General features: G+C 40.3%; 1 protein-coding gene across 2 annotated transcripts in view; it reads left to right on the top strand.

Moving 5' to 3' along the window:
• Nucleotides 1-12778, top strand: part of rdgC (retinal degeneration C) — a 560018-nt gene that overhangs the window by 421206 nt on the left and 126034 nt on the right. For both annotated transcript variants that reach the window (XM_083134220.1, XM_083134221.1), the window contains exon 8: nt 11297-11333. In XM_083134220.1, the coding sequence (XP_082990346.1) occupies nt 11297-11333 (37 nt within the window). The remainder of the gene's footprint in view (nt 1-11296; nt 11334-12778) is intronic.

Raw genomic sequence — 12778 nt, 5'->3', positions numbered from 1 at the left:
CAAGCTATACCTCCCGGAAAAGAGGGGAGGTATGAACCTAAAGAGTGTGGCGATACAATCAAAAGCTTTATTTATCCAAAGCGGTCTTTCAGCGATATTTTCTCTAACTGAATCCACCACGCAACGAATAATAATTACAATGTTAAAAGAAGTACCATTAACAGCACCAATGGATATAAAAGTTATACCCAGAGAATTAGCGTTTTATACTGAGTACGTTATACATACATTTTACAAAACTGTGAAACAAACTTATGATTGTCCTTCTGTTAAACAGATTTACAGAGAGCAACTTAACGCAAATATAACAACCGTTAGAATTGAAAGAGAAAATCCACAATGTAATTGGAAACAAATATGGAACAATGTAACGGCGAAACACCTAACGAACAAGGCATCATCTATATGGTACAAAGTGATTCAACAAGTTATTGTAACGGCAGATAGATGTCACAAATATGGTTTTAGTAATTCTCTAAATTGCTATGATTGCCAAGCACCAGATTCGATTACCCATAAGATAACAGAATGTAAGAAAGCAGCCACAGCTTGGTCAAAATTAAGAACAATGCTAAGTAGAATTTGTCGTATTTCACCAAACCAGGTATCAGTAAAAGACATTATTTTACCAGAGTTCCACTTGTTTCCAAGCACAAAGCAACAATCAGTTCAGAGGCTTATAGCACAATACTTAATGTTTGTATTTCCTGTGGGGAAAAATTATAATTACTTGGACTTTGGATTAACTATAAGACAAGAATATCAACAAATGTCGTTAGGTTATAAGAAATTACACTATGCCAACTTTCTAAATGTAATACTTGAATAACATATCTGTAAGAATTGTAAAGATTTACTGTAATTGTTGACTAAAATGGAATAATAATAATAAAAAAAAAAGTGGTTAGCAGAGCGCGCTACAACGCCAGGGGTTCTGGGTTCGAGTCCCGGGTAAGGCATGGGTATTTGTGTTCGTCCATTTGATAAGAAACAAAGAAAATGTAAGAATTGAAAAGTGTGAAAAAGAGTGAATGGTGGGGGATACCTCCGTGTAGGGGGTATTTCCTTTTTTTTTAAAAAAAAAAGAGTGGTTAGCGCATTGCGCTGCGACGCAAGGGGTTCCGGGTTCGAATCCTGGCCTGGGCATGGATGGTTGTGAGTGTCCATTCATCAATTTCATCATACCACTCATCCCCATCTTCTTCAATTAGCCAAAAGTGGCACAAAATGCGAAGTAAAATAAAGCAAATCAATCAATTAATCCATTCTTTTGAGCCAATTTTCCATCTTCTTTAGTGTACGTTTTTCTTCTTCATTTGTGCCCATTTTCCTTTCTCTTTTGTGCCCCGTCGTCGCCTTGTAATCAAGGGGTCCCGGGTTCGATACCCGCTGGAGGCACATGGCACAGTGGTTCGCATCCCACTTTCAACTAAGTCCAGTCCCGATTAGCCTTTCTTTGCATAAAGTGGACTTAAAACAACATTTCAATCAATCAATTCAATCTTTGTGCCCATTTCATTTTCTTATTTGTGCCCATTTTCCTTTTTCATTTGTGCCCATTTTTGTTTCTCATTTGTGCCCATTTTCCTATCTCTTTTGTACCCATTTTCCTATCTCTTTTGTGCCCATTTTCCATTCTCTTTTGTGCCCATTTTCCATTCTCTTTTGTGCCCATTTTCCATTATCTTTTGTGCCCATTTACCTTTCTCTTTTGTGCCCACTTTCCTTTTTCATTTTTGCCCATCTTCCGTTCTCTTTTTTGTCCATTTCTCTTCCTCTTTTTCCTTGCTTCGTTTTACGTCATGCTTACCTATTTTCTGTTGTCCTTTTTTACTCTCCTGCGCACCCTTTTCCTATTGCTTCTCTTTACATCGTCTCTTTTATCCCCTTGTCCACAACTACTTCTCTCCTGTTTGCGTCACCTGTAAGCCTCTTTATCTCAGTATCCACATACCAACTTAAATCAGGTCGTAATTAGTGCGTAGAAATCCCCCATTCACTGATAAAGTCCGAGACACACCTCAACCTTGGATGAAATTCTGTTCATTCGTTCCCTAGAAACGGGATTTCTATGTATGCCAGGGAGAACCACATCACGACGAGGATGAAAAGTTAACTTTAATTACAGCTCAAACGGCCTCGACAATCCTCACGTTCCTTAAGTAAACGATATTTCCAGGAGATGGGAATCACAAGCGGTTACAATCTCATCTCGACACAGACCGAACAGCACAGGATGTGGTCAGCGTGGGACAAGAAGAGAAACGTTTGCACTTCTTCGAACGGGAGCCATATCCCCCAGCCCCCTGCGTGACGGGGCATCTGATAGCTTCCCTGTCGCCCCGCATCGACGCTCGGAGCTTCAAACCCTAATTCTCTCGGACAAGCTGTCCAAATCTCAGAACGCATTAGCGACGCGCACGTCATCGTGGTAACCCTCTTTATTTGAGGAAGATTTTTCTTTAGGAGCTGCAAAAAAGAGAGCGGGGAATATTTTCGTGTAAGCAATTTTTTGGATTTTCTTCAACATTTTTTTTAATGTCCCTTTGCGCCTCTCAATCTCATGCGATTTCAAAACACTACTTTCGAGTAATTGTATTGGAAGTTATTGAAGTAGTTCAGGCTATTTGTAATAAAATATTTTGATTTCCAGTCACCTAACAGTCACCACTTATATTCTTTTGTATATTATTTACTATGTTGGCTACTGCTTACATTACCGTTTACCCCTCTGCATTTTCTCCCCCATACCCCTCTGCATTTTCTCCCACCTTCCTCTCTTCATTTGCTCCCGCCTACCCCCTCTGCATTTGCTCCCACCTACCCCTCTGCATTTGCTCCCACCTAGCCCTCTTCATTTGCTCCCACCCAACCCTCTTCATTTGCTCCCAGCCAGCCCTCTTTATTTGCTCCCGCATACCCCTCTTCATCCGCCTACCCCTCTTCATTTGCTCTCATCTACCCTTCTGCATTTGCTCCCAACTATCCGTCTGCATTTGCTCCCAACTATCCGTCTGCATTTGCTCCCAACTACGCTCTTCATTTTCTCCCCATACCCGTCTTCATTTGCTCCCAACTACCCCTCTGCATTTGCTCCCAACTACCCCTCTGCATTTGCTCCCAACTACCCTCTTCATTTGCTCCCAACTACCCTCTTCATTTGCTCCCAACTACCCCTCTTAATTTGCTCCCAACTACCCCCTCTTAATTTGCTCCCAACTACCCCTCTTCATTTGCTCAAAATTACCCCTCTTCATTTGCTCAAAATTACCCCTCTTCATTTGCTCCCAACTACCCCTCTTCATTTGCTCAAGCCTTCCCCCTCTGCTTTTACTCCCGCTATATCCCTCTGCATTTGCTCCAATCTCCCCCTTCTACATTCACTCCAGCCTAATCCTCTGCATTTGTTCTGCATTTTTTCTGCCTTCCCTTCTTAATTTTTTCCAACCTATCTGTGTTTGTTTCCGCGTAATCCTCTTTATTTGCTCTCGTCTTCCCCCTTCCTTTCTCCCCGTCTAACCCACCTCATGTTCTAAAAGGACGGCGAGTAAACATGTGGTGAGTGTTTTCTTGGCACTCGTTAAGTATTTTTGAATCAGTTGACAATCATTTCACTATCATATCCTCCTTGAACACCGTCCTTGAGAACTTGCTTCCATATATGGCCATGGTGTACCTATTAATCAAATATCTGCTTCCATGATGGTAATGCCCTTCGCAATATAAACAGAGCTCATCACGGGTGGAAAAAGAGATTGACTGCAAAGTACTCTATTGGCCTGTGCAGTCGCTAGATCTAAACTTCAAAGAGCATTTTTAGGATGAGGTCTAAAAGATCATTCAACAACGAGAAATCTACAAGATATGTGCCATACCGTGCGATCTGTAGGGACCAACATAACGCAACGTCTGGTTCTGCAAGAACTTTAGCTGTTCTATTTGTTGTCTGGATTTTGCGGATATTACTTTCCTTATAGCTTCTCCTTTATCTGCCTCATCTTCTTTACCTCGGAATAAGGTCTTCAGCCGCTTTGAAGAGATTTCGTCACGTATTGTATTGCCTCTCCTGTCTTCATCCTTCGCGACTCGGGGATTTTGTCTAAGCTTTCTCTGCTTGTTGACGTCATGTTTTCCTTGCCTTAAGTTAATAGCAAAATCATGATTTTTGGAATGCTGAAAATGTTTGTGCTTTGAAGTTGGTCGCAAACTTGTTCCTCACGATAAAAACGATCATAGTCCCTGTTGGCCTTCTCTCTGTACAGATGGCCTCCGAAGATCCTAATGATTGGCTCAACAAAGACTTTGAGAGCCAATATCTTTAAAGCTTGGAGATGACTTGAGAGTTTGGAACAAAGGCTGCAGACTGAACCGGGTAGTTTTAGAGCAAGAGACTTCCGAATGCCTTTCACGACGATGTTCCGCCGTTTCCACGGCAACCGTCCGTGCTCCATCGGCCGTGGCAATTGTGGATTGAAATGCGATGCTCGGGAATACCAACGATGACAGGCAGGCCTGTAATGTATTCATAAAGCGCACAGGAAGCAGTGTTGCCAGGTCCATTCATTTTTCGTGACTTATATGATTTTTTCAGTGCAATGTTCTGACCCACCGTGCTTGTATTTTGGTTATTGTACGACGCTTTTCTACTTCTAGGTTAATCGCAACGATGAGGATGAATGAGGAACTAAGGAAATGGATGGAAGGAACAACGGAACGCCCGTCGTTAGACTTAGAACTTAAATCTTACGGTTCGTGAAACGTTACGATAACCATTACGCCCACGGAGGCTGTCAGTCCCATCCGCTGAAAACGTGTTGAAAATACATAAAGGGCAGTGGCAGCGATTAGGGGGTGGGCAGTTGCCCCCCACTTTTCGCCACTTTTTCCTACGCACTATGCTAAACTTTATCTACCATGGGAAAGTAAACTGTCCTCCCCCCCCGTAGTTTTAAAACCAATCGCCTCCACCGATAAAGGGCGTAGAGATACAAGGCCACGCACACTCTCGATCTTGTCATATTGGAGATGCTATGATTGGAGCCACGATCTGCCCCCCACCCCTAAGGATTAGTACCAGGTACCCATTTATTAGAGGCTGGGTGAACCTCAGAGCCTCCCTTCTTTGCAGATATATTGTCCTAAAAATCAACCACTCTGGGAATCGAACCACAGTCACCCACGTAGCAGACCCTAGAACCTTACGACAGACTAAAAAGGTAAAGGTAAAGTGTTCCCCTGTGCTTAACACCACGCCATGAAGGCGTATAGGGGGTGTGGGGATAACGCCCCACACTTTCTTGATCCGGTCGTGAGTGGGGGTGATGTGATCAGCATCACGCCCCTGACCGCCTTTATTGTGCAGGGTGGCTACTCACCGGGAATTCCTTGAATTCCGGGAATTCTGCGTGAATTGTTGGCTCCGGGAATTCTGCGTGAATTCATCGTGAATTTTCCTCCGTAGTCCCTTTGAATTTATACATATATATAAATGCCCTGAGGCAAGTTTTTCATAGTTTAGCTTTTATTTTTGTCGATAAGGAAAAGGAATCTGCGTGAAAAATAAAGCATAATTATCTCAGTCCGTTTGTTTACTTTGTTAGTTTCCTTTGTAGAACAATTATCTGACAGACGGAAGATTGGAAGTTTGAAAATCTTATTCAATTAAGAGCTTTTCGTAGATTAGGATAGCCTGTAACAACTGTGACTTTTGTTTGTAGATGTATTTCAAGCCTGAGTATATGTGAATGGCAAATGTGGAGTCCGCACCATAAATTAAATATTTATATTATATATTTTTTAATTGAATTGAATTAGAAGTTTTGGATACATTGGAATCACACAGGCCCCTTTATATTGTTAATATGTGTGTGGGTGGGTGGGGGGGAGGTGAGAGGCGGTAATACGTAAGGTTGAAATAGAGGAAAACATCTGCTTGAAGACTTTGAATTCTTTAAAAGTTCGCCTTGAAAACCGAGAGTAATACTTGAATTTTATCATGATCCTAGAGTAGCCACCTTGTAATATTTTGCTGAAAATGAAAATGAGTTAGGAGCCAACGGAAACACAACGTAACCTAAATCAAACGTAACTACCGAAAAGAAAATTCAATAAGATTTGAAAAAACAAAGGCAAGACCTCGTGACCTTGACTGCATGTAGCCAGCATCCCAACTGAATGGTATGGAGAAAGGTTCACTTGGGGTTGGAGGGGTGTAAGAAATAAAGTAAAAGAGAAATTCTGAGTAGTTAAGGGTTATGGTGCAAACATTTAGTGTTTCTTAATAATAGCGGAAGAGATCGCATGGTTGCTTATCGGTTGTAAGCCCCTCCAATCTTCAGTTCTCTGTACACTTTTGGCGACTTTTTTTTGGCCATACATAACTCCTAATCTGAATCCATTTCTTCGGTTTCCTGAAAGGCTGGTCTATCTATGTGGATGCCAGCTAATGGCTTGGAAATGTGGGCGCAAACACTGGCGGTTTCAGGATTCGTGAACAAGGGGTACGACCATGGACGTCCGGAAGGGAACCATGGGGGGCCGTGCCCCCCCCCTAGAAAATTAAAGTCAACCGAAAATTATATATTTTTCACATATAATTTCATTTCAGCCACAATAACATGTGTTAATTATTGCATGAATATGATAAATCCAAATTTAAGCAATGTTTTTTGGGCGAACAACACTATTATTGGGGAAAATGTGCCTTGTTTGCCCCCCTGGAAAAAATATCTTCTTTGCCCCTCCCTGGAAAAAATCCTGCGGACGTCCATGGGTACGACAAGCAAAACAGCGCCCCCTTGAACTTATGCAGAATGAAAATGTATTACACAGTTTCACACCGTCTTTTATATATTACAATACCTGACTAATGTACAATTTACTACTGCAAAAGCAAAGTAAGTGCAAAATCAAATCTATTTTTGTTCACATTGAATTTCAATAAATTTAAAATTTCCTGCTTTTCCGTTGATCCATTGATAATTTTGTACAATAAAATTTGCTCGTTGATTTCTCTTCTAGTAGAATGTATTATACGTGGGTGACACTAAAAGTTTTTAGATGCGGCAACACTGATTGCAGCAATACATTGTCTCTAGGATATGTTGAAGTTAGTAGTCTGTGAAGTGTGATAATTCTGCAGAATTTATAGTTGTTAATTGTTGTGTGCCAGAAATTAGTCAATTATTCTCGTGTGTGTACAGTAAAATGGATTTAACACTGGAGCACTTCAGAGCAATGATTTTTTACGATTTTCGAGCAGGTTTAACGCAGCAGCAATGTTATGAAAGGCTCCGAAATGCATTTCAGGAGGAAGCCCCATGCCGTACGACTGTGTTTAATTGGTTTTTAGAATTTCGACGTGGACGTCAGAAACTCTGTGATGAATTACGTGATGGTCGTCCTGTGACAGCAACTTCTCAAGAAAACGTCGACAGAGTGCGTAGCATGATAGAGGAGGATAACCGGGTGACATATGCAGTTATTAGTGCAACACTGGGTATTGGTATGAGTCAGGTTCAAACGATCCTGCATGACCGCCTTGGTGTCAGGAAGCTCTGTGCCAGATGGATCCCACACCATCTTACTCAGGAGCAAAAGCAGGCACGGGTCACATGGTTCATGAAAATGCTGGACAAATTTAACCAAGGACAATCAAATGCAGTGTATGACATCGTAACAGGTGACGAAACTTGGGTGTACTGTTATGAACCCGAGAGCAAACGACAGTCGACGCAGTGGATCTTCCCGGATGAAGACCCACCAACAAAAGTCAGGAAGGGACGAAGTGTTGGCAAACAAATGGTTGCCACTTTCTTCAGTCGGACGGGCCATATTGCAACAGTGCCGCTACAGGGACGTCGGACCGTTAATGCTGAATGGTACACTACGGTTTGTTTACCGGAGATCGTACGGAAAGTTCGTGAAAAACGCCCACTAAGTCGCATTATTGTGCATCAAGACAATGCGCGCAGCCATACAGCAGTACGAACAATCGAATTCTTCAAAGCCTCTAACATCGAAGAAATGACTCATCCTCCTTACAGTCCCGACCTCGCCCCTTGTGATTTCTTCCTGTTCCCTAAAATCAATGATACATTACGAGGTTCTTCATTTCCTACTCCCGAGGAGGCAGTCACCGCCTTCGTTCAGTGCATTCAAGAGGTGCCTGCAGATGTGTGGTCCCAGTGCTTTCACACTTGGTTTGAGCGGATGAACAAGTGTATCAACTGTCATGGAGAATACTTTGAAAAATTATAGAATTCATACTTTTGGTCTCCAGTGTTTTACTTGCGCCTGTCTAAAAACTTTTAGTGTGACCTATCTTACTATTGTTTTTCTAGCAATTTTATATGTAGTAGATATCTGTATGGCGATTTTTTATAAGTTTAATAATACAGTATAATTAACGTAAGAACTTTTTGGAAAATACAGCACTAGTAAAAAGGATCCCATATTATACAGTCATATTTCTATATGCTTCTAACGAAACTATTAACCTTTAATTATTAATATTTAATTATTAAATAATATAATTAATGCTTCTATATTATTAATGTCTTTTGTATGTGTTATAATAAAACCTAGCATGATACGAGGTATTACATACAATATTTTCTTTCAATATGTGTTCCGAAAGACGAAAATTATGTTATGATCGATCATTGATTTCTGTCCTCCTTCCCAAAATATTACAATCCACCTTACACACTAACTTTGTGGATGTACATATCTTTTAAACATTAAAAACTATGTAGACAAAATTTATACCATGTTTCTATCGCTTCTTGTACGAAAGTTACGTACGTTCAAAGTCTCGGTTGCGTGACTTCTCGAACACCCTGCACCTTTCTCTTGCGGCGCTGGTGCCGTAAGGATTATTTAATTTCCCTCTATTTGTACTGAAATGTTTGTGAATGTTAAAAATACGAAGGTTAACAGTTGGGTTTACAAAAGAAGCCTAGGAGGGCCGTACGATATGAATCTATCAATGCAATGCGAAATATTAACATTTCTGCAAAGTTTTGTTCAACAAACATCATCAATAATTCCTCGAGTGGAGTCATTATTTTTGATTTCACCACAGTCAACTTCGAGAAACTTCTCTCTACGCTGGCTGTCGTTATTGGTATGCACAAAAATGATTTAATGATTGACTTTACTGTTGGGTAAAGAACAGCTGTCGCTGAAGATCTGAAACACTCCACCATTAAGGGAAATGGTCTTAGCTTCAGAAAACTGCGCACCGTTTCTCAACAAGGCAATTTCACCTTCCAGAATAGAATAGTCTACGTCGCAAATATGTTCCCCATTAGCTACCGTGTTAACCCTGAAAATTAAGAGTTTTGGTCCTAACTATACATACCAAGATAAAAAAAGACTAGAAGCCACAAAGAACAAATCAGGAACTTAAGAGTTCCGAATAGTATAATTACATGTCTAATCCTAATATTGGATTTTATTTGGGGGACAATAAAAGAGAATTTGTTACTTGCTTTTAGAATCATTAAGACGACCGGAAGTATGAGAAATGGGTGAAACTATAGAATTAGGTACGACTACTTCACTCAAATACTCGCCCAAAACGTTTGATTTGGTTTACTTTTTTTTCTCAGGGGCGAAATGTTAAGTGTTCTCATTGTGTCTCAATAACTTAACTTCACGGACGAAAGGTTGGTTAAATAATTCACGTTCCGTTTTGTTGTTGTTAACCGTACCTAATACAGAACTGTACTATACGTAGTTTTACCAAGAAGTGTCCAATTCTTGCAGCAAAAGCCAGGAGAGAAGCAAAGACAAAAACACTAAACCTGACATAACTAATGTGATCCAAAATTCAAGTGTCAATATATCTAGTTTCGAAACTCCAATCGGAAAAAAAAATTCACTATGATACTGTTCGGGAAAAGTGTACAAAAATGATTCAATGATTTCAATAACTCGCCTGATTTCGAACCTTTCAGAAAATTATTTATGAAAGAGACGTACGCAAGGTAGCCTTTTCCCGTTCTCTCTGCCTTTTTCCTATTTTCTGCCCCTAGTTTTTTTCTTTCCTCATTGGATGCGAAAACGCAAAACCCGTTAAGACCGTCCTCTTCTAATGCATGTGATTCACTCACTACCAGACCACAACTGAGTATCCGAAGGGAAGCGATACTACGAACTATTTTTTTAAAAAAAATGTTTATCGTGCCGCTTATTGTTGCACATTATTAAAATGTTCCAAAACGTCCAGTAGCTCTTCCGAACAGCCGCCTGCCGCGTTCTGAAGCAGTGAACGCAAAAGAAACACAGACAATTTAATTCGTAAAAGTGAGAATGGATCTTATAAGGGACTGTTGACGTTAGAGGACAGGTTCCGCGCGATTGTTGACAGTTGATTGAAACAGCAAACAAAAGGAACGATGTTTTGAAATTCTTTCCTCTTAGAAATTTCCAAAGTGTTTCAGTCGGAACATTGCAACGTGGCAGTTGCATAGCCACAAATATGCGCAAGAACAAGAACAAGTTTACCCCAAGAGATACATTCATTAAATAAAATCTGGCTACGTTCTGCCTTCATGTCGCCCCGGCGTCTGTGAAACAACAGGGAGTACGGCCGTACCATCGTACCACCTTGGAGCCGCCGGTCGGCGCAAAACAATCGGGGGAGCGTGCTGGCCATGCAATCGGACGTTCGAAATTGGTGCAGTCTCCTGCAGCACGATTTAAGCGTGCCCCTGCTCAGTCCTGTTGCATACACATGCCGACGCGTAAGTGGTACGTCTTTCAACAGCTCTGAACAAGATATTGCAAAACGTTGTTCTGAATACCGTCCAAACATAAGTTGGGGCATGACGTAAACCCCGACCACGACATTACCAATAATACGTGACAGTATTGCCTCAAATCTCCGTTGGGAGTACCCTACCGGTTCCTATTGTGCAATATTGTCATATTTGAAACTCTCCTTCAGTTTGCGCATAATCTTTTTTCAATCGCCCTGTAAATAACTTACTATGAGCAGGATCCAGAGTTTTTGTTGGACTGAATGAAGTTGGAATAGTCCAGTTTTTCGTAAATCGAATCTAAGACGACCACATAGAAGTCAAGCTGGCTAACTGAATGGACCATCGTTCATACTGTGCATTTTGCAATATTGTTAAAACATATTTCATACTGTATTTAACATATTTTCTTGTTGTCTCTACATTTCTTGTCTTTTCTTGCAGATTACCGTCAAAGTTTATATACATTAATATACACACTAAATATGAAGTTTATTGCAAAATAATAATTAACACCATATTTCTTACAGGTATGGATTTCTACACGAGGTTAGGGAGAAGTACAAGGTAAGTGTTTATGTTAGTTTTATGTATTTCAATTCTTCTTGATAAAGTAAAATATTTTTCCAAACTAAATATAAAGAAATATTAAGGAGGAAATCAAAATTATTAAAAATACGATTGCTTTTGGAAATATTTATTTCACATGTATACCAACAATTAAAAAAAATATAAAATCAATCACATTGACATCTAGTGATCGAATATAATATATTATTACAAACAAAGTTTTACCAACTACGAGTTCTCGCTCTTTGTCACAAATAAATATTCCACTATGGTGTAATTGATTCAGCATCATATGTACGAGAGCCGGTCAAATGAAAGTGAGCCAGGAGAATTACGTCAAGAAGTATTCTCTCTATTTGAAACATTTTTTCTGCTGTATAACGTGACTACACGCTCTTACAAGTTTCTTAGTTGCTCACTCAGAAATTGAGGGACACCCTTCTTCTCCTTTGCACAACAGCATCCCACCCAAATATGTTACCTTATCAACGGCTTCTTGAACTCGAAGAAAATCACAAGGCGAAAGGTCCGGACTGTAGGGAGGGTGTTCACACACTTAGCCTGGAATATGCCGCCTTTTGCTGAGACATACATAGTGGTATAGATCACTACAACTTACATTACACAGCCACCTTGTAATCAAGGGGTCCCGGGTTCGATACTCTGAGGAGGCACATTGCGCAGTGGTTCGAATCCCACTTTAAACTGTAGGCACAGTCCCGATTAGCCTATTGTGCATAAAGTGGACTTAAAAAACAATCAAAATTCAAAATTCACATTCTACAGCAACTAGTTTCGCAACTATGAAACTACTACAGACCTGGCATATAATAAAGTAGTTAGAACAGTGAGCTAAACTATTCGGCTAGTTCAATTTCACTTAATCCGTCCTAGTAGTTCAACGTACTGGTTTCCTCCTTCAACTTAATCGGTCCTGATGATACGAAACGGAAGTGTCTCATGGTAGAGTAGTAGAGCTTGCACACGTGTATATAATATTCCCCATAATTTAAACTGCATGGGACACTAGTCTGCCATTCTGCTCGACTTGAAATTACATTACCTTCCCAGACATCCTGGAAACTCCAGCACTTGCTTGCCATAAAGGAAAGAAATTTGGCAACTCCACACAGCTAACAGATGGAAACGAAACTTGAATGAAGCTGGAGATACTGTGATTGTTGTACTCACCGCTCCTCACATGTTATATCAGAATTTAGACCTGGGCAATCTCTTAAGACCTTCAATTTGACTGAAACTTAATTTTTCATGCTGGGTGGTCTGTAAATCTAGAAACGCCATTGTGAAACAAATAGAGAAGAATGTTGTGATACATGATATACAAGAGAGGATGCTAGAATGTGTTAACAACATGGCAGCCATTTTGAACTTCGCCATAATGGATTAAACTTTTTTTTTTTAAATGAGAAGTTGGTCATGTG

This window comes from Lepisma saccharinum, chromosome 13 (assembly GCF_977018435.1).
Source record: "Lepisma saccharinum chromosome 13, izLepSacc3.1, whole genome shotgun sequence".
NCBI classification, from domain to species: domain Eukaryota; kingdom Metazoa; phylum Arthropoda; class Insecta; order Zygentoma; family Lepismatidae; genus Lepisma; species Lepisma saccharinum.
This window is presented reverse-complemented; position numbering and strand designations above follow the sequence as displayed.